The 27,402-nt window shown below is 40.9% G+C and overlaps 2 protein-coding genes across 4 annotated transcripts; one reads left to right on the forward strand and one right to left on the reverse strand.

The window, feature by feature from the left end:
• Positions 1-1,450: 1,450 nt before the first annotated feature.
• Positions 1,451-9,481, forward strand: LOC309572722 (sulfotransferase 6B1-like; the record flags this gene model as incomplete). Its single annotated transcript, XM_082281159.1, has 6 exons — positions 1,451-1,595; positions 2,397-2,581; positions 3,635-3,761; positions 5,933-6,027; positions 7,064-7,250; positions 9,363-9,481. 6 exons carry the CDS (start codon positions 1,451-1,453, stop codon positions 9,479-9,481), a joined length of 858 nt encoding a protein of 285 aa, XP_082137285.1.
• Positions 9,482-14,414: 4,933 nt separating this feature from the next.
• CMAS (cytidine monophosphate N-acetylneuraminic acid synthetase) lies at positions 14,415-26,934 on the reverse strand. Of its 3 annotated transcripts, none has more exons than XM_082280041.1 (9): positions 26,726-26,934; positions 23,939-24,081; positions 23,557-23,712; positions 20,908-21,041; positions 19,944-20,038; positions 19,093-19,264; positions 17,445-17,595; positions 16,394-16,676; positions 14,415-15,133 (listed from the first exon to the last, which is right to left on the reverse strand). In XM_082280041.1, the coding sequence occupies exons 1-8, from the start codon at positions 26,884-26,886 to the stop codon at positions 16,402-16,404; spliced, it is 1,287 nt and encodes a 428-aa protein (XP_082136167.1). In that variant the 5' UTR covers positions 26,887-26,934; the 3' UTR covers positions 14,415-15,133; positions 16,394-16,401. The 3 variants fall into 3 exon arrangements, with proteins under 3 accessions (XP_082136167.1, XP_082136168.1, XP_082136166.1); XM_082280042.1 differs by lacking the exon at positions 14,415-15,133 and adding an exon at positions 15,143-16,287; XM_082280040.1 differs by lacking the exon at positions 14,415-15,133 and having other exon boundaries at positions 15,143-16,676.
• Between the last annotated feature and the right edge of the window lie 468 nt (positions 26,935-27,402).

The following is a 27,402-nucleotide window of genomic DNA, read 5'->3' on the forward strand; positions in this document are numbered from 1 at the left end:
ATTTTACATTGCTGACTTTCCTTGAGACTGGATTAGAAGCTGGTAGGTGTCCTTACTCCTTGTGATCAATCCTGGCTGCTCAGGTGTTTCTTGGAAGGATATGTCTATTTATTAACTTCTCACCAGGGCTCATGGGAGTACATCTGGGAATCAGCTCCTCTGACCAAACCCAAGTTGTTATTTTTGATAAAAAAAGAACATTGGTAAAGCTGGAAAATCCCCAAAGTACTGCTTCATTTTAAATCAAGATCTGCATGGAGGTTCTTGAGTTGAAGGTACTGAAGGGCCTTGGCTGAATAAATTGAGGGAGTCTTTCAACAGGAAGGGTGAAGCTACTGGATTTTTGAAGAAAAGAATGTAAAAAAAGAGTGAATTACTTTGTGGCCATTGAAAGGAAAATTGAAAATACTAAACAGTCTAAAATGTTTTGGTTCATAACTATTTATTTTACTGTGATACATTCGTGTTGCTTCAGGTCACATTAAACAAAAGTGGAGTTTTCTGTCTGAAAAGTATTAATGATAATTTCCACAGATTCAATTTTTTTTTCCAAAAAATACATTTGAAACCACCTTATTAATGGAGAACTGCCTCTTTCCTGCAAGTGACTTTTATTTTGATAAATCTGCATATTCTGTGGAAAGATTTCAAAGTCTTCAACCACTTCTGGTCATGAAACATGCAGGATTAAAGCCCATGTTAAATATCTATATAATACATCTATTTAAATATCTGTTTTCAGTTTGTGACTTTTTTTTGCCTATACTCTTCTTATAGAGACATATAACATCTTAAAAAATGATAGTGCTTCTAAGTGCCTCTGTTTTCAAGATTCCTCAGGCTGGAATCAGAAAATCTTCAAAACACTGGTTCCTTAACATCACAAGATTCAAGCACTTGGAATCAATTTGCACTTTAGAATTGTCAAGCTGTTGTATATTTGATAAAATGAAACAAACAAAAAAATTAATTCACATAAAATAAGACACTGTTTTTCTAATAATCAAAATTATTTTAAGATGCAGCTTTTCCCTTGGAAGGTAAGAATAGTTTCCAACGAAGTATAATTTACAGAATAATCTTATTAAGCATACTTTAAGGCACCATGAAATGTTTATGCTCGCTATTTTTTTTTAAAATGACATTCTGACCATTACCTCATTTCTTTATCTGGAGAGCCAATAAATGACAAATGGGATGCATTTTTCATGACTCAGCATTTCAGTTATTTATTAAGTTAGCTCTAATATTTCAGTTGCCTTTATCAACTACCTGAAAAAAAAAATCAATATCTGATAAGGCATCGTGGTGTGTAACAAAGTATATAAGCATGAGGTTTGTGCTGCTCAGTCTCAATTTGTCACTTTGAACCATCTGACTGAGAAGTGACTCTTAAATCCCCCTCATATCCCTGTTATCTGATTTGCAGGAACCCAAGACTTAAGCAACCATGTCCAACTCCAGCGAGGCAGAGCTCCTGCACACATTTAAGGGGATTTCCTTTACCACCAGGTCTTCTCCAGAACTTTTAAAATCCTTGGATACTTTTGATGCTAGAGAAGATGATGTCCTTCTGGTTTCCTATCCCAAATCTGGTAAGTTCCAGTTTTAAATGTTAATTGCATGAAGTCTCATGTGTGTGTTTCATGTTCTCTGCTTAAACTACTTGGGAAATGTCTGTGTGAAAGAAATAGGAAAGGATGTTTGAGTATGTGAATATATTATTCTGTCAGTAAGTGTTCAGATTACAAGAGAGATGGGTCATTTACATTTTGATTCTGTAACTGAAAATAATCTCAGGTGTTTTCATGTTGGAAAGCAAATAAATATTCCTTACCTGTAAGCAAAATCTGCACTTGCAAGATTTTCTCGAGGACTTTCTACATTCAATTGGTCAAGAATTGTATGAAGATATTTGTGTGGCTCTTGGCTGTACATTTATTAGTTTCTTATCCTCTCTCCACCCACCTCTCTTGCACAGGGGAGCACACAGCAAGGGGGAGCTCAATCAGTACTTTCCAAATATACAGACTCAAGTTACTGTAAGGAAAAAAAACCCCAAACAAACAGGTTATTCTAAAATAAATTATAAAAACAATGTAGCCACCTCTCAGCTGACAGCAGTTTGTCTAATGAGATGGTTTTGGTACCAATATTAACACTTCTCTCAGAGTTACACTGTAATTCATCTACCGCCCGAATTTTTTTAAATGTGTATATATTTGGAGCCAATGGGATTATTTAGTCACGTAGTTTCTTGAATCTGGAGGATTAGAAATATACCTTGTTCACTAGCAAGATGTTTCCATGTGAGCAATGCATGTTTCACAGTAATAAATATTAATCCTTTTTTGTTTGGTTGTTTGTTTTGTTTTCTTAAAATTACATTTCTGTAGGGACCCACTGGCTTGCAGGAGTTATAACAAAACTTTACAATACTCAAGTTACAATAACATCTCCCATTGAATTTGGAGACATTTCCCAACTGGAGGAGCTGAATAAACTCTCATCAAAGAGAATCATCCCAACACACTTAGACTACAACATGTTGCCTCCAAATTTTAAGAATAAGAAATGCAAGGTAAGGCAAAAATGATCTCAAAGCAGTAAAATACGTAGAAAGTCTACTAGGAATCTATTTTGTCCTCTTTATCCTTAGTAATCTTTGAATGATTTGCAGTTTTTAGAAGTGTTTTGCTGTGAATTTTGGAGACACAGCTGACCAGCTGTTGAAGGCAGCAGGAACAGAGACTTGGACTAGGGACTGGGTTCTTCTCCTGCCCCACTGCTCCCATGGGTGATTTCTACACCAGGCACTACACAGAACATCAACATCTTTCAACCAAAAATCTCCCATTAGGAATGGGGGTATCCTCATGACCCCATTTCCTACTGTCTTAGAAAATCTTGGGTACTTATAGGCTGTTCTGGGATTAAAAGTACTCTGCCCCTCCTGCTGGAGCTTTGGGAAGAGCCCATAAAGGTATTGGGCAAACAGAGGAGAAATGAAATGTGGGATGCAGATTCAGATCACAGTTTTGAGTTCATAGAATCACAGAATCACCCAGATTGGAAGAGACCTAAAGATCATCATATTCCAACCCCCATGCCATGGGCAGGGGCACTTACTAGACCAGTTCCTCCCATGCTAATGTGGGAGATCTTTAAAAAATAAGCTCTGGGTCTCAGATTTTATATTAAAAGTCAAAAAATTCAGGATCACTCAGATCCAGGCTTTTGGGACAAAGCTAATTTGAATGAAAGGCCAATATTTATGTTTTACAGCTGTCCTCTGAATGTTAATTACTTAATGCTTTCATATGTGAGATATATGAGATAATATACTGACTCAAGGTTAAAGTTAACACAGACTCTTTCATAAAACATAAACATTACCCAGCTGGGTCAAACACACACCTGCCCACATGGAATTGTTTACTAATCACTATGGACTCCTCACTAAATAGAGATAAATACATTTCTAATTTAATGGCATGGTCACTGAAGGAGGAATCATAAAGGAAAAGGTTTTGACACTGCAAACTGCCTATGACAATGCTCTATTTACACACAGAGCTTCTCTAAAATAAAGGGAGGATATTATCATTAATAACTACATTTTCTCTGTTTACAGATGATCTACATCAGCAGAAATCCAAAAGACACTGCAGTTTCCATGTTTCATTACTACAGAGATAACCCAAACCTTCCCACTGTAGACACCTGGACTGCTTTCTTTGACTTGTTCTTAAAAGGCAATGGTAAGGATAAATGTTTTCTCCTTGCAGTTCATGTTAGTTTATTGTGCACAGAAAGAGTTAAGAAATTTGAACTGTGTGAAAACTCCTTATTGCACTCTTTATCCATATGGGGTTGGAGGGGATAAATTCTAATGCCAAGCTAAACAAGAGCAAATAACAGGATGCTCTCTTCAGTCCGGCAAGGAGTCATTCTGAGAAGCAGCTGCATCACTCCAGCACAACAGCTCTTCACAGATTTTGCTGCTTTTTGCTGCCCTGGGCGAGCAGAGCGGTGGTTGGTGACAGGGCACGTGAGGTGACTGTCACCAGGCTGCAGGGACAGCTGTGACTGCAGGTCTGGTGTCTTCTCCAGGCTGGGAGACAGCCCTGGGCAGCCCAACAAAGGAGCCTGGACACGTTCCTGAAGCCGCATTCTCCCTGACGTGTTGTCTCAGAAATGGGGTCCAAAGACCAAGGACAAGAGGGAGATTTTTTAGGAGTGGTGGGATGGCAGCTGGCAACAGGACCTTGTTCATGTTGGGCACTCCCATTTTTAGTGTTTTATTACTCCTTTGAGGACATGTGTCACCACAGTGATGATAACAGCAATAATGACTGGTCAGCTTGAAAACTGAAAGAAAAGTGCTACTGCAGTCATCATGGGCTCACAGCAGAGCTCCAGAAGTCGATTTGTTTACTGCCTCCTCCAAGCTTTGGCTCAGGTCTGGTGTTCTGAGTTCAGAGCAGCCCTAAGGCACATGCTCCAGTGATTTGCAGGATCTTGGCTTGTGTAGTACCAACTCTGAACATACAGTAGTGAAAAAAAGGAAAGAGGATTCTGTTCAAGGCCAGGTTGGATGGGGCTCTGTTGGAACTAAATGATCTTTAAGGTCCCTTCCACTCTGAACCATTCTGTGTTTCAATGATTAAATTTTAAAAGCATCTCCTATTTACCCGTAAATTATTAGCCACCTTCTATTTTCCAAGTGCTTATGTGTGGCATGAATAGATAACCATGTAGGTTACAACAGAAATGTAGGTAAGAGGTGATGTGGAGGCAAAGGTGGTAAATTTTACTCCTGGTAGAAACATTTCAAGGTTGTGCTGCTTGATCCAAATCCTGCAGTACTCTTGCAGAGTTAATATCAGTCCAAAACAAGGGCCAGGACACACAGGGACAACTGTAATGAATTCCCTGGAGTCTCCAAGGCTTTCCTGAAGTCACCAGGACTGTCCTACCACTGGCCACATCCCCAGAGTAGCTGGCCAGGGGAGCAGGGTTTAACTGCACACTGTGGAGCCTTACACATGCCTTGCACTTAGAAACTGCTTTATGTGCTGGAGAGGGCTACAGACTGGAGCATCCAGCTTAATTATAGCAATTAATTATAATTCATACTTAATTATAACTCACAGTTTGTGACCAAAATGATGCCCATTACAAGATAGTAATATGCTGGTGGTGGTGGTTATAAAGCAAAGTCACAGCTTTGGAGAATGCTGGCTGAGCTTGCTCTGCTCAGGCCTCTTCTCATTGCCCTGCAAGAGGTTTTCATCTTGCCTTTGAAATGGAGATTTCAGAATTTTGGTTTTTAAAAGAAAGCTGAAATCCAGCTGTGTTCCCATGGTTCAGCAAATGGTACATTCAGACAAAACAGATCAGCTACAAACCCCTTTATCTGTGTCACTGGCTGGATGAGGCTTTTGCATAAGTTCTTTATGTAGTTCTTCTTCAGCATTTAAAAATTATACAGATTCCCTTCTGCTGGGATGAAAGAGAGGTAACAACAGTGTGTTCCGTTTACCAGACTGCTCATTTCACCTCCTGCTGAGGTGATCCTATCTCTGGGACACATCTCAGACATGCAGTCATCTGTGAGATGTTCAGATCTTGTTAGGCCAGTGCATTTTCCTTCATTATTGGCCTTTCCTTAGATCTGGAGCCTCTTTCCACTACAGAATCATATCTCAGCATAGTATCTGGTATGAAAACAAATTCCAAGAAGAATGGAAACCTCTTTGGATGTTACTTTTATAAGTTTGAGTCACTTGACACAAAGAACTGCTTCTGTTTTAGAGGAATACATGGTACATATTACAAAAGGATCATTCACCTAAATAAGTGAGATACCATCACAGTTACTTATGACTGAAGTTTATCTGAATCTCTTTTACATGGGTTTTCCTTTCAGTTGTCTGTGGATCCTGGTTTGATCATTTCCTAAGCTGGGAAGAACATGAAGATGAAAAAAACATCCTCTTCTTGTTCTATGAAGACATGAAGAAGGTAAATATGCTCTCAGGAAGCATTACTTGTAAATTAGCATCCTTAAAACATCAAAGAGGAAGTTATAATGAAAAAGGAGAAAGAAGGAAAAAGAGAATATATATCTTTGGACATATTTTATATTTGCATAGAATTCTATATTAGTGAAATAATTCTGACGGCACAACTTGCAGAAATATTAAATCCTGTGAGAGTTGCATTTCTTAGATGCAGGAATGGGACTCACACAATTTTCCTCAGGCTCAGGAAGAACTTCAAGTTCTTCTTTTTTTGTCCTATGGAAAGACCAACCAAGGACATCCACTGAGGGCCACACATTAATTGCCATGCCTGACATTTCAGGTGAAATTTTCCAAAAGTGATGTAAGACAACTGAACTACTCATGTTTGGGTCTTGTGTTCCCAATAAAAAAGAAAATCAGAGGCTGGAGGGGTAGGGAAACAATTTTGATGGAAGAAAAATATCATGCAGACAATTTGCTATTCTTAAAAAAGAAAAAGTAAAGTATCAACATACCTTAGCTTTCAGAGAATGAATTTTTAGGTGAATAGAAAACACTTTCTAGTGTCTCCGTGAAAATAGGTTTTTCATTTTTTTGGGGAAAAAAATTCCACTACTAGGAATAAAACCAAGCCATTTTGGATGCTGAGTCACTTGTGAGATCTCTAGATATAGAACCTCCAATGAAATAAACTACTTACACAGGAAGCTGGGCTTCGAGTATTCCTCTATTTCCAGTGAAGTAATTCTGAGAGACAGGAGAACATTTTACCTGAACTGGGAGATAAAATTGACAATGTGACTGTATGTGATATGACATATTCTGTATTTATTCATTTCTGTGAGTACAGCTAAGAGGGGAAGCAGGTTTACTGCACCTGTCATCTGCACACTCCAATGACATATTTAGCTTTGCCTGAAAGCAAATAAACGTGTGACAAGCTCATTATGTAATAAAAGGGATCCTTTTCAAATCAGCTAGAAGTCTGATAATCCACCCAGAAACGTAAACACTGTCTTTTTCTTACACCTCAGGATCTCCCTAAGGTTGTAAAGAAAATCACTTTGTTCCTGAGTTTAAACGTCAGTGACAGTGATATCCAAGACATCTGCGAGAAATCTTCGTTCTCGGAGATGAAGAATGACACAGAAAAGGAGAACAGCGATCCCACTCACACCGTGTGTGCTCTGACATCCAACAGGAAGCTGATCTTCCGAAAGGGTAAATTCCTGTGTGCCTAACCCAGCAGAAGGAGTGGGAATGCAGACAGAGGCTGCAATGCAGGTCTTTCCTGGAGTCTTGGGGTCAGCTCTGGGAAGCGATGACAGGATTCTTCAAGCTGAAGCCCTCTTAAAAATCACTTCCTAAGTTCACTGGCTGCAAATTCAGACTTGTACTAGAGAAGCACAGAGGGGTCTGAACTACAGCCTGACTCATATTGCTCCGTGGGAGCTGCTGAGGCAAAACGAAAGGTTCACCCAGCATTACTCTTTATCTGTCTTTTTTTCATCTAAAAGTTGACCACCTCAGTGTTTTACAACATGTCTCTCTGATATCACCCACCAAGGTCACTTACTTGACTAGAATAAAAAAGAGCCAGACACATTCCTTCTGAATGAGACTGCTCTTATCACCCCTTATCTTATTGAAATATTCCTGGGGAAGGAATATGCTGACAACAACAACAAAAGAATGGTCATAGGTAAATTCCAGACCCTGGAAAATCTTCCACAGTGCTTAGCTCAGATGTGATTTTAAAATACCCGCAGGAGCTGTTTTCTTGCTTCTGGCATTTCAGAAGCTTCCACAGTTTTGGATAATAAGCAAATCAAACCCCTTGTTTTTACATGGATTTTGATTATCTTGATTTAGTTAATTTTTGAACAATAATTGGCAGTTTAAAACTAAGAGTTGTTTCAATTAATAAACAGAGAAATGGTAGCTTCTGTTAATTCACGATGGTTTTACCAGTCGGCAGAAACAAATGACAACATACAGTCTGCCAATAAAAAAGAAACAAAAAAATGAGATGCATTTTTCTAAGTCAGTGAACTTTGACAAAGATAGGATGAAAATTTTGAAAAATCCCAACAGTTTCACTTACAAGTAGTTCCTATGCAAATCCCAGACTTTTAGCTAGTTTCAGCCAGTTTACAGAAGATTTATACGAATATATTATGCTTCAGGGTCTCTTTTCCTGTCCTTTCTGTCTGAATGCTATTTTAGTCAGAAAATGGGATGACTATTTTAGTCAGGTTTGGGATGCAGGGTCTTTAGAGCATCCACATGAGGGGAAACTGTAAGTATTGTCTCATAAAAATGTGTTAGTTTAAATAACAATTTCCTTTTTGCTTGAACTGGGTAACATTGAAACACTCTTCTGATCACCAGTGTCCATGGCCACCCAGAAGTACTTAACTGCCCTCTTAAGTAGCTGGACATCTCATCCATAAAAATTCCTAGAGATTAGGAGCAGGTGTGAGGGTGGGATTTATCCATCAGGCCATTCTGGGCTCCTTTTCTAGGAATCTTCTTTTGCCAGTGGCTTTTCAGCTTCCACTCATTTAATAAGTTTAGATGGTGACTACGATTACCTGTAAAGGTCCCATCCAACCCAAACTGGTTTATGAATCTATGATTTTTTAGACTATTTACAAGACCATGTAGTAAAGAAACTCTTGACAAGAGCCTGGAGTGACAGGACAAGGGGCAATGGCTTCACACTGACAGAGAGCAGGTTTAGGTTGAATGTGAGGAAGAAATTTGTTCCCTGTGAGGGTGCTGAGGCCCTGGCACAGGTTGCCCAGAGCAGCTGTGGCTGCCCCATCCCTGGCAGTGTCCAAGGCCAGGTTGGACGGGGCTCTGAGCAAGCTGGAATAGTGGAAGGTGTCCCTGCCCATGGCAGGGGGATGGAACTGGGTGATCTTTATGGTCCTTTCCAACCCAAACCATTCTGTAATTCTATAATTCCTCTACTGACTGTGAAAAAACCCAGGCAGAGACCTTTACCTACATTCAACTAAGGCGTGGCAAGATGTCCCTCTGCCCAGATGACCAGGAGCTCTAATTCCACCTTGGAAAGCTGCTGCTCTTCCACCACTTGTGTTGCTGGCACTAATCAACTCTGAGGATGGGGGTTTATCAGCCTGTATCGATGATGATCCAGATCCTTCTACCAGATTTTCACCAGAACAATTGTGATCTTGACCTACCACAGTGACTGTGGTTAAGAATGTATTAATATCTGTGCCAACTGCAACATTAACAAAATCAGGCTGTTTTTTAATCACTTTCTGCTCCACATATTGCTCACTTCTGTTCCTGCTTTCCTAGGTGCTGTTGGTGATTGGAAGAACTACTTCACTCCAAAGCAGAATATTAGGTTTCAGGAGATATTTCATGAGAAAATGAAACTCAGCAAGATGGCAGACAGTTTCATCTATGAACTTTGAGTCCACGTGAAGAACCATATCAAGTTATCAACAAATATACACAGACCAATTGGGGGGGAAGCTCTGAATGGGTGCTCCATTCACTTTATAATGCTTCCAATAGGAAGGATTGTAAACATGGAGTTTCTGAGAACAGGAAAGTTCTGACACAATGCAGAGCTAAACTCAGTTCTCAAAGGGCAGTTGCAGATGGTTTCACAGAGTCAGGTGTTTGACAACCAAATCTACTTCATCATTTATTTATTGTTTTTGCTCCAAGGGGATATGAACAGACTCCGTAGACCTGAATTAGGAATTTTACCCAAGATAATATGAAGAGAAGAGCAAAAAACAAACTTCTAAGAAACTGAAAATATAAGAAATCTAAAAACACATAATAAGAAAATTACCAAAAATTTGACCCCAGACTTGCTCCTTCTGTGATACACCATGATTTGGAAGTGCCTATTTTATTGGACATCGTTATTGATAATTAAGTTGAAAACTGCAGCATTCGAAGATCTGAAGTCTGTTTACAAAAATGTTTCTTTTGTTTTCTTTTCTTTTTTTAACAGTATGTAGTTCTCTGATGTAACTTATTTCTGGGTTAGGTACCAGAGAGTCTTTGTGTTTTAAATGCAACTGATAAAAATTCAAATAAATTTCAGCACCACATGTTGGGCAACCATAAATGTGTTTCCTTTCCATTTGATTTTCTTCCTGCAAAGTGCCTGTTCCCAGTGTTTTGATGAGACCTATTTTACTTCCCACTCCTTGTGCAACAGAACCAAACCACGACTCAGGGACAGCTTAATCTGAACATGACTTATTTATTCCCTCTGCCCTGGTAAGACAGATTTTCCAAGAATCAGCTGTCTGTGTCCACATCCCAGGGACTGTTCCACCCAACTACACCATTCCAAGGCAGAACAATCATAACAAAAGCTGGCTGAAAAGAAACTCGTGCAGACAAGCACCATGACTCTGCTTTGACTCCTGTGTGTGAGGGATGCTCCTCCTCTGGGTGGGTTGTTTCTGAATAGCTGAGGTAGGGCCTTGTTTCATCAACACTGATCTCTTTCCAGCCACACACTTCACACTTGCCAGGCAGCCCTTTCATTTCATACCTGGTTTGTGCAAGCTGGCATCAACATGTACTGATTTTGCACATGCACAAACCACACAGAAGTTATGGTGCTGAGAAGAGTGAGAGAAAAGCCTGTGTGCAGTCCTTTGTCATTTACCAATTCAACACGGCTGGAGGGAGATGATGCCCTGCTCTATGCAAATGACCCATTTGATGTGTGACTTTGTTCTTCTGACATTAAAATCACTCACTCTCCCCCCAGAATGCCACTGCTGCCCTCCTTTCAGGTGTCATTCTTCCACTATTAATAAGTGCCAAGAGATCAGCTAATGAAAATGCTTGAACATTTTACTTAGAGACTTATTGTCTTCTGGCCCTTTGAGTATGGAAAAAAAGCCAGAGGGTCCTTGGGGAAATGAGGTTTGCAAGGGAGTTTAGCTGCACTAAGACTGCTGTAAGCAGCTTTTGCATCACACATTGTATGCACACACATAAAGCACCATTTACATCAACATCATATTCACAACGTGGAACTGTGTGTGAAGGGACAGGATGAGGACTTGTCTTGTGGATCAAGGTAAGCTTGGTAAATTATTTAAACCTACCCATCAGCCAGGGAGGTAACAGTGTGTTGCTCAAAAAGCAGTTAGTTCCCTAGCTACTTCGGGGGGATGAGGAATTAATCAGTTTACAGCATTGCCTACTGGCTGAATTAAGGATTTACCTAGATTACAATTAAAAAAAAAAAAAAAGGTACAGCAGGACTTAATCAGCAGGTGAATGAAACAGAGCTAGGCCATGTGTCTCTGTGCTGTCCAAGCTCTGACACCAATGACAGCAGCCTAATTGAAGCAGCCCAAACTTGAGCTCCCTTGCTCCTCAGCAGGGGCAGCAGTACAGAAGCACTGCAAGGCGCAGATCCAGTTTGTTCTCCACATTGCTGTGCACTGCCTGCAGCTTTATCCCCAAATCCCCTGAAACCTCTTGACTTCCATTAGAAATCAAATGTGTGCTTTCTTTGAACAAAGTGCTCCAAGAGTTGATATACTCATGTGGCGAGTCAGGACTAGGGCTTGTTTGCAAGTTATCAGAACTACTGCCCATAAAATCTGTTCAGACTCCAGGAGCAGACAAGTGTAGCTCCAGGTCCTTTAAGAGGCAGCATTCAGAGAACAGAATTAATCCAAAGGTAGATAATGATAAATATATTCAGGGAAACTTAAAGTTCATTAAGTGAAATGAATGGGAGTGTTTTATATTTGTCTAAATTGGGTAAAAGGCCGTGAGGTGAATGAGGAGTGGCTGAGGGCACTTGGGTCTGTTCAGCTGGAGGAGACTGAGGGGAGACCTCACTGCAGTCCACAACTTCCTCACGAAGAGGAAGAGGAGGGGCAGGCACTGATCTCTGCTCTGTGTGACCAGGGACAGGACTCACGGAACAGCTGGAGCTGTGTCAGGGAGGATTAGGTTGGGTATCAGGGAAAGGTTCTTCCCCAGAGGGTGCTGGGGCACTGAACAGGCTCCCCAGGGAATGGGCACGGCCCCAAGGCTGCCAGAGCTCCAGGAGTGTTTGGACATGGCTCTCAGGGATACACAGGGTGGGATTGTTGGGGTGTCTGTGCAAGGCCAGGAGTTGGACTCCTGATTCCGATGAGTCCCTTCTAACTCAGCTTATTCTGTGATTCTGTGATACTTCATCCCATTTTCAAGCTTTTTAGACCAAGCTTTATCTAATGAATAGAAACGCTTCTGCTGGGCCTCACTGCTCAGAAGGATCAGTGAGTGATGACTGACCCCAGCTTGAGCCTGAACTGCTGTGGACAAAGTGTAACCAGGAAAGAAAAGGTGGGACAGTAAAAACAAAATCCAACATGGACTGTACTAGCCATGAACAGGTGTGCAACTATACCCTCAGTTAAAAGTTACATCCCAGGAGATGGACATACATGGACTATCTCCATGTTTAATACAAGAGTAGCTCTAACTAGTCCAGGTATACTTCAATTTAGGCCAGAAACTTGTCTGCAAAGCATGTGAAAAATCAGGAAGAACATGTGCTATTTTCCAGAACATTCTCTCAACCTCTGAGTACATTTTGGCCAAGAACTTTCCCAGCAATTTACTGTGAGTATCTCTGACTACAGATATTAATGACCACTGATTAGGTAAGAGTACCTGTACTCTTACATAATTCTGCATGCACTTTTGCCCTATTTTCCACGTGTTTTTAAGATTAGATTACTCCTATTGATAATAGTAATGCCATGTCCTGCTTCTCACTGTGTCAGAGCCACATGTTGACATGGAATGAACCACTAACACACATTGTGAAATGAAAATAAAATGCAGTTGCGTATTTCCTACACAAGAAATAGGAGGAAGAATCCAAGGTTCAGAACCAGAACTGTATCAGGTATCAGACTCCTGAAACACGTGGCCAAAGCCTCTTTAAGTGTTCTGAGGTTCATTAAATGTCTGTAACCATGCCCAACTCTGGAAATCCACAAGCTGCAATTGTGCTGAGGCCACAGAAAAAATGGAAAGCACCATAGAACATGATAAATTTATATTCCTCAGGCACCTGATTTTGGCCACTGCTAGCTTCTTCAGTGGCCTTTCCATGGCTTCCCATCCTTAATTTTACAGATATTTTAACACAACTCCCTTCAGTCATCCTTCTTCCAAAGTGAAGAATTCTGACTTGGTTACTGCTGCCACTGAACCTGATTCCTTTCTTCCATCATCCATTTTATCCTCCCACAAACCTTTGGAATGCTACAGCCTTTTCAACACTAAAGAAACAAAACAAGCAGTATTCAAGATACAAACCACTGAATTATACACTGGATTAATTCTTTTTATCCTATTTGCTATATATTCTTTTTCTAATAATTCCTGGTTTTTTAAGTGCTAGCACACGCTTCAGACCAGTACATATTCTTCTGAATTATAACTGGTCAGTGAAAATGGATATTTTAATACATATGACATTAGGGTTGGTTCTCAATCAAGCTCATTTTATATATAACTCCTCAGTTTCACCAGCCCCTCTCTTTACTAACCTGAATAATTTGGTATCATTGCCTTCACATTGCTCACTGCTCATTCTCTTGAATGCCTCCCCCAGAGCAGGGGGAATGCTCTAATAAACCAGAGCCACATCCAGAAATATATCTAGGATCAGAAATGGGGATACACCAACCTGTCCCAGAACATGGGAGAGAAACAAACCCACCATCCAAAGATTTTTCAGACACGTGCATTACTGGTAAGTTTTTCTAACTCATTTATGCATCAGTTTCACACATAATAGTGATTTTCTTCTGTACAGCATTATTGCTCTTATAATGGTGACAATTAGGAGGATTTTTCCTGCTGGGTGGAACTAGATTAATTTAGAGCTATTTCTAGAAAAAGGAAATAGTGTTTTAAGAACATACTACCAGAAAAAAAATAATTAAAACCAAAAACCTTCCCATATGGACTCTGGAAAAACTAGGTAACTAATGTGTGCTCAAGGTTTAAAAATCTTAAAAACTTGAAATCAGCAAGTATTAATAAATATCTCTGACTTCAAAAGGCTGAGATATATGTGATTCATATTGACTTGAATTAAAATTAAGGTCAGAACTCATTGCATTACCTTACAGGAACTGGAGAGGAAGATAAACTGAATAGAAGAGTGAGCAGATAAAAATAAATGAATGGAGTCAGAAGTAGGTGAAGGTGTGCAGGTGATTAGTTTGGGTATTAAATCTGTCCACCTCCACCATCATAAACCATTCACGTGTGGCACATGAACTTGGGAGTGTAAGATTTGCAGTACAGAAACTCACCACAAGCCAGCCCATAACCATTCTCTACTCAAAAGACTAGAGAAAGCTGTTTATTTAAAATTTGATGTAATCGGCTATTTTTTCATAACAGCTTATAACAAATATTTACATAATTTCCTTTTTTTCCATTTCACATAATCATGATAGAACAGCCCACATTACCTAAGGTCTTCTTTGGAATACACTAGGCCTTTTAAAGTAAATAACAAGTACTCATGTGACCAAAAGATGATTTCAAAATAAGCCCAGTATAACTAAAATGACCAGTCTGAATGAGTAACACCCCTCTACTCAAAGGCAGTCATGGTGTCACATGTACTGGAACAGGCATTGGAAAAAATATTTACACATTTGAAGCTTTCCCAGGACTTGGGAATTCACCTCTAAGGGGACAGAGTTACCCTCATTGTCTCTGCCTCTCTGACCCCTAAATCCTTCATATGATTGAGGCTCTTCTATAAAATCAAGAGGAGTAATTAAGACATCCCTCATCCTACTCTATAATTAGGCTTTCCACAGCAGTGTGGGCAATCCAAATCTGAACCTTTCAGGCAGTAGATCATGCATATCCCATTTTTTTTTGGTAAACGGTCTCTACAGCTCTCTTATCTTCCATGTTCCTCCCAATGTAAGATTATACCACGTTCTTCTAAACAAGAATTCATCAAAGTGAAAACACTGACGTCCAAAATGTGGCTCTCCTCTTGTCAAAGTCCATGGATTTATCCAGCACAGAACCCTAAAATGTGACTGAAAGGAGACATTTCAATTTAGGTGATTTAAGAACTGATTAGTACAGTAAACAATTAATCTGTTAACTGTAGATAGGCAGTAAATAACTTCAGTTCAACATTTTGCTTTGTAAAAGGAAGTAAACACAAAATTAATCAGAGGCCAATATATCAGATGATATTATTCTGGGAGTGTCTATTTAGCAGAGAAAATAAAATGACAAGCCATTAAAATTCACCTCACTTGTAACTGCCTGTGTACCATGGGTATTTTTATTTTTTAGCATAATCCAAAACAAAACCTGACTCTGATAAATACTATGGTAGTTGTAATGTACAATACAAATCCTATTTTCCATAAATAAAGCATGTAAACCAGCTTTAACATGTTAAAGTGGTCTGTATATATATTTTATATAAACCGACATTAACTATGGTTTGGATTTTGTTGGGTTTTTTTAAAACAGCAGCTACTTTTCCATACAATAAACTTAGGACTTTTATTTGGCTTTAACTCATTTGTGCTTGCAATAAAGTCTTCATACAAAGAAACTGAGTTTCTGCAGAGATCTCAAAGCCAATGGGAAATTTAACTCCAAAATTGGCAAAATGTTAATTTAAGCACTTCAGTAAAACCCAAAATAAACAGATTCCAAGAGGCACAACTCCAAATGCGATTTAATTACTTATGAGCTTAAAACTGAACACATGCTAAAGTGCTTTTTTTAACTAATATTAACTTGTTTTACAGTAATGATGTTGTAGTTTAAAAACAGAGGAAGAAGTTTTATTAATAGGATTTTACACCTGACCTCCCCAGCATATGTTAAAACACTTCCTTGCTAAGGACAAAGCCTGTAAAACGCAATCACACAACCACAACACCATGCACTTGGTAACAGAAATGCAAACCACATGAGCAAAACTGACAGAAGTTTTGTTTGGTTTTTTTAAGCCTGAATTACAAATCTACAAGTCATGCAAAATCATTGATCCCTGAAAACAGTCAGATTATGAAATAAAAATGCACCATTCCTGTAGGACAGGTGTGATGATTAAGAGTAGATTTACAGGGCATGCTCTTTTGTAGCATTCCTCCCATTGAACTTAAATGGCTTTTAAAATCATCGTGGATATGTTCCTATTTTCAGCATATAATCATGAATGTGGGACCTGGAATTAGAGGGAGACACCTTTTAAACTCCACTGTGCTGTAAAATGTGAAAGGTAAGCATTCCTTTGGGATACGGATTTACTACGGAAGAAAAGCAGGACTGACCAACGGCGTTACTCTTTTTCCATCAGCTCCTTATTTCCTTTCCTGCTGTTCTCATTCCTGCCCCTTTCCTTCCCTGCTGAACTGATTTCTTCCAGTTGCTTCCTTGCAGAGTTCACTTTCTCTAAGAGCAGGAATATGTGTTCCGCAAACTCCCGCACCGCTCCACAGCCACCTCTGCTCTTACAGATGTACCCAGCAGCCTTCTGAGCAGCTGCACAGGCATCAGCAGGCACACCACTCATGCCTGCCTGCTTCAGGCACTCCACGTCAGACTCCTCATTTCCTAGGGAGGAAGATGACAGACAAGGCAAAAGATCACAGAGAGGAAAGAATCAGTACTTTTCTCAGTGTTTTTCTATGTACGCATCAATCTGATTTTTGAAATTTGGGGGTTTTTATCACAATCTTCATCTCAGCAGCTCAAAAGCCCTTTGCACATGCAAGTCAGTTGTTGGAGAATCATGGTGATCCATGTAAATGGTGATCACACTTCACAATCTTCAGGCAAGAGAAGAGTACTTTTAAGAGCAGTAAAATGATGTGAGAAGCTGAATAAGCACTGGTAGGACCCCACACTTAACCTGACACTGAAATACAGCTCAGCACAGAGCCACATAGCTTTCAGTTCTGATTCTGTCCATTTGTGACTACCATTTCAGAACATAATCTATACAATATCCCTCTGAAACAAACTAGAATCAGTTCAAAATTGTCAGCTCTAAGTGTATGCTTATCAACATTTTGATATCAAAATGTTTCCTAAAAGCAAAAGCTTTCCTATATCCCACTGGAAAAACAGTGAAGACTTCCCTTACCAAATGAAACACTGATTCATCATTTAGATTGTACCCTATCAAACCTTAAAGTATCTGCTTTTGGTGATTGTGTGCTGCAATTTGCACACCAATCCCATTAAATTCAGTGTATTTACAAAGAGAAAAGCGGTTTGAAGCTCAGCAGCACTATGAAATTTCTCTTTGTCTACACTATTTAAATCTAGCAAAATAAAAGATAGACCAATATAAAATATACCAAAAGAAAAGGAACTGACCTAAGTAAGCCACCTCTTTCCAGCTCAAACCCATGTCTTCCTGCCAGTCCTTCAGAACCTGTAGTTTATTTGTTGCATTAACTTTTGCTACACATCCCAGTTGCATGGCTGACAGTGTTTTTGAACAATCTCTGTCAGAGATGAGTTGAACCTATTGAAATAAAATTAGAGTAAGTTCTACATCCAAAGAAATACAACATTACTATTGCAAAAAAAGTCGTTTTGCTAATAGAAGCTCTCCCAGGCATCAGAAAAGCATTGAATAATTGGTTTTCACAACTCAGAGCAGAAGTGATTAGCATCCAAAACCACAGACAGTCTTGAGGTTCCTTTAGGAAAGTGAAATACCTTTCTGCAGCGCTCCCTGATGCTCAAAACAAAATTAACATTTGTCTTTTTAAATACAACATATACAAATAAAATACTAAATATCACAGTATGGTGGTGTGGTGACTATCTAGTGCAGTATCATCTAATTAAGTCATGGTATGGAATGAGAGAATTCCCAAGAAAGATTTCCGTAGTATTTGTAGAACATGAAGTTTCTAACTTGGCCCCTCCACTTAATAACATAATTTTATTTACAGCAGCATTTCATAGCATCAAACCAACACTAAACAGACTGAAGCAGCACAGCACATTTATCTCTGGAAGTTCATTCCAAATTTGAAGTTTCAGGAATGATGTACGAGGTAGGCTAAAACCAGAAGATAATTGCAGCAGGGTTTTTAGAAATCTCAGATGCAACTTCTTCAGGTTTTCTGTCCAAGATGTAGACAAGCTTATCTTCCCTAATTGCTTTTAAATGCTAACAAATGCTCGGCACTGATTTTAAGTACAGAATGAAGAGAAGTGGAGCACAAGGTAGGACTGTATCAGCAACATACACTAGAAATGAATGAAGTGCAGCACAAAGACCTAGGGGTTTTTAATGAAACATTCCAAATCAAAGAAGGTATGGAAATGAGCTCCCACAGGCAACAAAACAATGACTACAAGCTTCCCACCCCTTGGGCTTCACAGAAAATGAAGCTGAGGGACTGCTGAAACCCATCTACTCCATTTCACAGGAGTAGGCTCTGGGGTGACCCAAGTGCAGCCTTTCAGTGCCTGAAGGGAGCCCACAGCAAAGACAGAGACAAGGGCCTGGAGTGACAGGACAAAGGGGAATGGCTTCACACTGCCAGAGAGCAGGTTTAGACTGGATATCAGGAAGAAATTGTTTCCTGTGAGGGTGGGGAGGCCCTGGCACAGGTTGCCCAGAGAAGCTGTGCCTGCCCCTGGATCCCTGGCAGTGTTCCAGGCCAGGCTGGATGGGGCTCTGAGCAAGCTGGGATAGTGGAAGGTGTCCCTGCCCTGGCAGGGGGTTGGAACAAGATGATTTTTAAGGTCCAACCCAGGCCATTCTATGGTTCTGTGAAATGGATAAAGATGCTGTAACTACTGTGACTGAGAACTTTCTCAAAACTCTTAACTTCCTCTAAGAGTTCTGAGGATAACATTTGTCCCCACCAATATATTATGCTGCTTGATCACAAGTACTGCGAAGAAACTTCAACTTCTATGCTGCCAGAATATAATCTTTTAGAATCTTTTAATGTGCAGGTTACATGAGACATGAAGGCTCACACTTCAGAACAGCACTTACCTGGATTCCTCTTTTCTTCAGCAGATCAATGCCAACAATATCTCTGTAATCATAGGAGACCATTTCCTTGTGATCTTCTGTCACATAAATGCGACCATTGGTCAGGCATCCATCAATACTGCAAACCAAGAGCTTCACCTCTTTTAGTGGCTCTTTGCCAAAATAGCCAAAGCTAGACAAAGAGATTATCTTTTTAGGATGCAAGTTTTTGCACACTTCAAAACCCCAAATATTTCCCATACAGCTGTAATCTTCAGACAGAAGAAACAGCTTTGAAATTCTTCTTTTCTAATGTTTTTTCTCATCACCATCACTCTCCAACTGTATTTTCCCTCTTCAAAGAAACAAACAGAACAATCCAAAGGACAGCTCAGCTATGTTATCCATTTAACAACTAGGATGACAAAGGCACAGAAATTATACTCCATTCCCACCCATTATTTCCTTAGAGTAGCTGCAAAGAAAAGGCAGCTGCTGAGATGGAATCAGCTCAGGCCCTCTACACAAACACTCCCATTCCTGAGGATCAGTTACTGTGGTGTGGAGCACGGCGATCTGGGGCACCTCAGCTGGGAAAGCCAGAGATGATGCTAACACATTGCTCTGGTATAGTGGGGCTCACACTTTTCACCAAGCTGAACTTTAAAGAAAACACCAAACTACCAAAACCCTGCCATATAACAAAGGTAATTCAGGTGATTTCAACAGAGATAGGAAAAAATGATGGGCAGAAATAAAGCTGCCCAATTATCTTTGATCTCCATTGCTTCCATTCCATACATTATGAATTCACATGACCACACTTTGAAACAAGCAACATCAAAGAAATAGGGAATAAAAAGTACTTTTACCTCAACACTCTCTGCTCTGCAATAGGCCAATCAATGTCTATATCAATATCCACACTGTGCTCTGCACGCATTTCATAGTAGGCCATTTTACCACCCTGAAGGAAAACAAACCATTGAAATTTTCTGCTTGGGTCAACCCAAACACAAAACTCTACAATTTAGGACCATGCAATGAAAGCCAGGTGTCTGGTTACACAGTGGCCACCATGGCTTATATAAAAGTGAACCATCAATTATGTTTTTGCCGGTGACACAGAACCATTTGAAGGAACCTTCAGGTTAATAACTATTTCCACTTTACAACTAGAGAAAGTGTGCAAGATGTTATGCATTATAGCAATTACATCACACTAATTTCACTAAATCTTCTAATCAGCAAAATAGTCATACCTTCAGCATTTGCTAAGGAAGGCTATGATTATTATTTGCTTACTGTTACTTAATCACCAATGGAAAAATATCCACCACACCTCAGTGTTGTTCTGCATCACTGCACTGGGATGTAAACATCAGGAAATGGAAAAAGACTTCTAAAGTTACAGTACAAAATTGGCATAAGATTAAACTGGCTGAAAATACAAATTTACAGATTATGACAAGGCTCTGACACTGCATGAAGCTCAGTTTCACACCCTTAGTGGCATTAATATGAATTCTAAGATCCACCAGTGAACTCATGCAAAACTCAACTCTGTATTGTATTGTATTGGCTTAGGGTTATAACTATATAATACATTAATTTGCATAAATTTATTTGCTGTGGAGGATGATGTTACTGGAACTGCTCTAGCTATAACTAGCCCTGCTAAATTACAAATAATTAGCAAAGTGTTCTGAGGTCAAAGTGCTGTCATTTCACACTGACTGTAGTAGAAATCAAAATAGAATATTGAATTCAGAACCTTCTACAGCAAGAGTAGAAGATGTATTATTCTGAAGAGCATGAAAAACCAGAAGTACTAACCTGCAAGTAGCCTTTCTCAATCAGATGTCTCTTGGCAAAATAAAATGAGCCATTTTCATAGAGCTCCCCAGGCCAGTCTTGCCTCCGGTACCGCTTTGCTGGATTCAGGTTTTGGGGTTCTGTCATCTTGTTTTCTGTTAACAGAGGGAAAAAAAAGATAAAATAAGCTTTACAGAATTCCTGCTCAGAGTCACTCAACTTCCTAAATAATTTCTGTTCAAAAATTAAGGGCATAATTCAGTCACCAACTTCTCTCATTATTGCCTCTTGTTGCTCAACTTTATAAAAAACTCCAGACTGGTTTGGGTTGGAAGGGACCTTAAAGATGATCCAGTTCCAACCTCTTGCCATGGGCAGGGACACCTTCCACTATCCCAGGCTGGTCAGAGTTCCATCCAATCTGGCCTGGAACACTTCCAGGGATGCAGAATCCACAACTTCTCTGGGGAATCACTGCATTGCTTCTCTCTCTTGGAACTGTGGATAAACTGCAGGACTACTGTGTATAGCAGAGGAAAAGGGAATTTTTCATTGCAACTTTGGAAAAAAAAACCCCAAAAAAATCAACAACAAAAACCCAAGAGGTTATTGGCTCTAAAACTGGTTACTACAAGGAATAGGAGGGACATTCTTGCAGACTGTCCTTGCCAATGTGAAAGAAATACTATTCCTGTACTCCATCTCCTAGTGCACACAGGAATGCCTGAATGCACTCTGATACCTGAAAAGACCAGCCTGAAATCTGCAAGGTGAAAAAAGAGCATATGTGAATAATTTTTGCCTGTGAAAACATCTTGGCACTTCCCCAAAATACATCCCATTTAAGGATATTATGTTAACTCTTCGTATATAGTTTAATCAGTGTCCACAAATAAACATTTTACTACCAATGACAGTTGTACATGCAGCAGAAACCAAACCAGGGACCAGAGGCTTTTGTCCTTAAGCCCCTCCAATCCAGATGCACAAAGCAGCCAAAATTCACCAGGTCTCATGACCCAGTAACCACAAGAAAGTTAGAGGGCATTCTCAAACACCCAAAATGTCCTGAGGCTTTGGTAGATATAAACACACCTTGTGTTTCATAACCAACTAAAGCTCTGTGCTCACTGAAGTGAACATTTCCAGTCAGAGAGAGACCTTTCTCTTTCGGGATCTATCAGTATTAAACCTTAATGCAGAAGGAGCACCAGATCTACACAGTAAAAAAAACCCCATGAAATTCTTTTAATTTAATCAGTTTTCTGAAGCTGTATGGAAAAATAAAAAGAAGAAAAACCATTGTACAATGCTGCTGTGAATTTCCCCTGAAACACCACACTCCTGAAAGGCCATTTGCATTTATCCTTAAGCTGCTCATGTTGGCACAATGTTCTCCTCAGTCCTTGCAGCTGAATGATTCCTTATCTCTCACCACATTAAAAACTTTTGGATGTCATTTTATGCTGGAGAATTACTTGCTCTTTTAGGTAGGCCTCAAGGCTTTCTAATTTAACAATCTGCCTATGGCACCAATAACTTCAGGAAGCCACATGACACATCCACGTGAGATTTTTTCTTTCACGTTTGTCCCTTTCAGCATCTCAAGATGTGCATGTGGCTTCCTAAACTGCAATCCACAGAATCCTGAAATTGCCACCCATGCTTTTGATATCCCTCTTATACTGCACAAACAGTGTCATTTATTTCTCCTCTTATGAGGAACAACGACAATGTTCAAGTGTTTATTCCAAACAAAGACTTAACTTTTATTCCAACTTATCTCTCGGATCAAGCCTCATTTATTACATGTGCTCTTTTACAGCATGATGCTTTCTAAACTCACCTAAAATTCATCTGAAGCAGTTACTGCAATGTCTGAGTAACTTTCATTAAAAAAAAAAACAACAAAACCCCACTGTGACAGTACCTGAAATAATAATTTTTAAAAAACGAAGAAAACATTTTTGCTTTAAACACAAAAACAAAACCAATATACATAATGTGTGGAACAGTTCTTTGTACAAGGACAAAAGGTGCTTTATAGCTAAACCAAGGTAGAATCTTTATTTGTAAAATTACAGTCTCTGGTCATCTTGGCCACTGTAGCTGAGAGGCGTATTTTCTCTGGGAAAAACCAGTCATATTCTTCTGGATAAGCTAACCAACATGAGTTCAGCCCTCATGACTCACAGGCAGTCTGCAGTGTGACATAAGTCAGCAGCCAAATTATCAGGATGAAACAAAGCCTAAGTCCCCAGGCCAAGAGGTTGTCACCCCATCCTCACCAAGATTTTACCTCACATTGTTGGTCATTTGTTAGCTACTGCATAGCAAGAACAAACAATTTTCTGCTTAGGACCTCAGTGTCATTCTAATGAATACCCATTAGAAAGAAGTTAAAATATCAGGTTTTTTGGAGCTGTATTTTCAGCCTAGACAAGTTAAAATATTTTAATTTCTACAAAACAGTTACAGAAGGGCTGAGCAATGCTTGGTAATATCAAAACAGCTGTGCTTGGCAGGAATTTCTAAGCCATCTCACACCTCTCAGGGAACTCAGTCCATGCCTCAGACATCACTTCCTTAAATACCAAGGGTAGGAAAAGCAAGCATTTGAAAAAAATAAAAAGTTAAGTACAACTATAACCAGAAACACCTAAATATTACCTCCTTTCTTTACCTCACTCCATCTGAATTGATGCCGCCTCACAACAGAGAAGACAGAATCAAACCCCTCCTTCTGGATCAGATCTGCCACTTTTATAAGGTCACTGGGATGTAAACAGGGAGATGTTGCTTGAATATTTCCTACAATATCAACCTCTAAAGAAAAACAAAGCGACATTTATGAAACAATTCATATTTTCAGTAACACAACAGCAAAGTGTGGTATGAGTAGGTACCACACACCAAAAAATAAAAAACCCAAAAAAGGAGAATCTTTCTAGCTTTTATTTACTCAATGCTTTACTTATTTTTCTAAATACTAAGAGCATCATCCCTCTGGGGCTACAATATAAAAGCTCAGCATATTTCACCCCTGATTTACCATGATGATGATTGAGAAACTCTGTGATGGCTTCTAGAGAAGTTGAGGAGTCTTGAGAGACTTCAGGGCTCCTGCGATGGACCTGAGCCCCAAACTGCTTTGCAACCTTCTCGATCTCATCATGGTCTGTGGAAACCCATATGCTGTTGGCAAACAGTGACAGAAATTAATATAAAGAATAAATCCCATCATTGTTGACTTGCCTGTTGTAATTTAACCTGAATAAAACCCCAGCTTATTTATGTATGTATTACACCTTGCAAAGAAAGGAACTAATTCTTGTATTTGTGTTAATAAAACTACCCCAGTCAGTCCAACAAGCAGCTTGGAACAATGGAGATAAAACATGGACATTCACTAAAATCTGAATCTTAAATTGCATTCCATACTGGAAGCTTAAGCAACATAAAATTTAAAAGTGTTCTCAGAAAAAGCCAGTGTCAGCACACAGAATTTGTCAGGCATGTTAACAGGTCAATGAACAGTGAATGGGTTGGATGTGGCATTCAGAATCATGTAAGAGCTTAGTTTACAACAAGTAAAACTGCCACGAAGTTTAAAGATTAGCTTATGCTGCAAGTGTGTTAAAATGTGTTAATTGGGCTCCATACAATCCCAGAGAAGGAGCTGTTCGAGTTCCTTATGTTTAGCACAGAAAACTTCCAGTACTGGTAAAGCAAGATTGTGATCGTTCAGGGAAAACAAACATTTACAAAAGGAAGGGCTAATTCTGAGTATCATGTGATGACAAACACTGAGCAACTGTGAAGCCACTGCTGGCATCGTTGTGACAAAAAAAGCATGTGAGGTGTAAAAACAAAAGCTATGAAAAGTCACCCTTCCTCTCTCAGCAATGCACTGTCCACAGCAAATGGTGCTGCAGTTACATTTCTTCCCCCAAAGACACCGTGGGATCATCAGAAGTAAAATATGTGTGACAGCGACAGCAATGTCAAGTCACACCCACGAGAACAAACACACAAGAGGTGTTATCTATAAACTGCTTTGGGATGGTGAACTTAAATACACACTCCCCATTCAGCTAACAGAGTTTTGTTGTGTAACAGGTACCCTGCACACCTTTCCAAAGGTGACCAGGCACCTGCCATGCCTCAAAGTCAGCCTGTACAACCCTGACTGGCTTCCTGTTGGGAAAATTCGGATGCCAAACAGAAGCCACAGCAGGCCATTAAGCAATACAGATTCACCATCATTAAGAAATTATCAGTGACCTCAGTCAGAAGTGTTCTTGTCTGCTACTTTATTAAAAATAAAACAGAATGCTGCATCCTCTACTTTTCAGATACAGCAAGAAAGGTTTTCCAGGCTAAATAACGATACAGCAGCTATGAGATACAGACTGCTCTGGATCTAGCTGGGCTGCATTTCCACTTGACTTGCTCTGAGCATTATGCAGCAGGTTTGCACTGGGAACCTGCCCCTAAGTGTGCTACATACTAAGCACATCCTAACCATGGTTTTAACTGTCAGCAAATGTGTAGAAAATCCTCAGTCTTGCTCCTGCAGAAAAATCTGTAATGCCCATATTCTCAACACCAACAACACCCTTGTTTCTATCTAGCTCTAATTATTGCTACAGAAGTTTCAGGCACTTGCCCACAAACTGAGCTTCTCTTCTGAGTCACATGAGCACACAAGATTATTTCCTTCCACTTGACATTTGAGTGAGAATGCTTCTGATGTGCTGTGTCCAGCTGTGGGCTCCCTGATACCAGATAGGAAAATGGCAGCAAGCCCAGCAGGAGCCAGCACGATGACTGGGCCTGGGAGCAGACATATGCCAGGAGATGCTGAAAGAGACATCTCAGCAAGGAGGCGACTTCACTGCTGTCTTCCGTGCTGGGCAGGTAGAGAGAAAACAAGGAAGCTTTTTCTGGGTGAATGCAGTAAAAGCAACAGAAGGGCTGTGGGGTCTCCATCCTCAGAGATCCCAAACTCAGTGCACACAGTCCTGAGCAGCAAGATGGCCACGAACCAAAGTCATCCTGTGCTTCAGCAGATCATCGCCAGCCTGGCAGTTCCATTTAATGCAGATGTCTTAATAAAGTAAAACCATCAATGTTTGCTGGTAAACATCACCAGCTAGTGGCCACCCAACCACGCATCAGAACTTTAATGTCAAACTGCTGTGTTAAAAGACTTTGATTCCTTCATTCCTCTGCTGCTCACCCTCAGCAGGAAGGGACAGCTGAGTTCTTGACAGGGTGCTTGCCTTGCCTGACCCTTAACCTGGTGCCACAGTAACTGCACCCCTTTGTCTTAAGTGAGGATCTCCTCCAACACTCATTGGCAGAGTCACAGCATGGGTCAGGGGGGAAGGGACCACAGCGGGTCATCTGGTCCCACCTCCCTGCTCCAGCAGGGTCACCTGGAGCAGGTTGCACAGGATTCCATCCAGGCAGCTTTTGAGTATCTCCACCGAGGGAGACTCCACACCCTCTCAGGGCAGCCTATTCCAGTAAAGAAGTTCTTCCTCATGTCCAGGTGGAACTTCCCGGGCATCAGTTCGTACCCCGTTCCTGACGTTTCCCCTGTCCCACTGTTGGGCTCCACGGAGCAGAGCCTGGTCCCTGCTCTGAGCCCTCCCTGCAGACGCTGACAGACACCTCTAAAACCCTCTTGACGAAGCGGCGGCTTCCCCCAGCCCCTCCCTACGCCGGGGTCCCTCGGCACCTCCCTCCCGAACCAGAACCCCCCGGCCCCCCCATACCCAACCAGGACCCTCCAGAGGAACGGGAGGCGGAGGGGGATGCCGCGCGTGCGCACCTGTGGAAAACGCCGGCGTCGATGGCGGCGCGCAGCACCCAGCCGATAAGCGGCACCCCCGCCAGCAGCTTGATGTTCTTCAGCGGGATCCCCTTGCTGCCGCCCCGCGCCAGCACCAGAGCGGCCAGGTGGGGCTGCGGCCGCCCCTCGCCCGCATCCATGGCCGAGTCCGTGTCCGTGTCCCTGTTCCTGTCCTGCTCCTCTCTCGCCGCGCCCTGCCACGCGGACGGACCGCCCCGCCGGGGCATGCCGGGAAATGTAGTCCTGCGCTGCCGCGCATGCGTGTTGGGAGCGCGTCGGAGAGACACCGGGGGACACCGCGGGACCCGCGGTTTGGGGGGCTTGAGGGGGGTTTCGGGGCATCGTCTGCCCTTTGGTGAGGAGAGGGTGCTCCTTGGGCACAAGGTGCCCCGCAAAGCCCTGTCTGCCTGCCTTCACGGCTGGCCGGATGGCCGGACCTCAGCGGTGTGTATCTCTTTAGTCTAGAGAAGACTGAGAGGGAATCTCATTAATGCATGTAAATATCTCAAAGGGTGCCAAGAGGATGGTGCCAGGCTCTTTCCAGTGACAGGACGAGGAGCAATGGCCATAAACTAAACACAAGGAGCACTGCATGAGGAAGAACTTCTGTACACGGAGGGTAGCAGAGCCGTGGAGCAGCTGCCCAGGGAAGTTGT

Source organism: Coloeus monedula, assembly GCF_965178545.1.
Source record: "Coloeus monedula genome assembly, chromosome: 4".
Taxonomy (NCBI): Eukaryota; Metazoa; Chordata; class Aves; order Passeriformes; family Corvidae; genus Coloeus; species Coloeus monedula.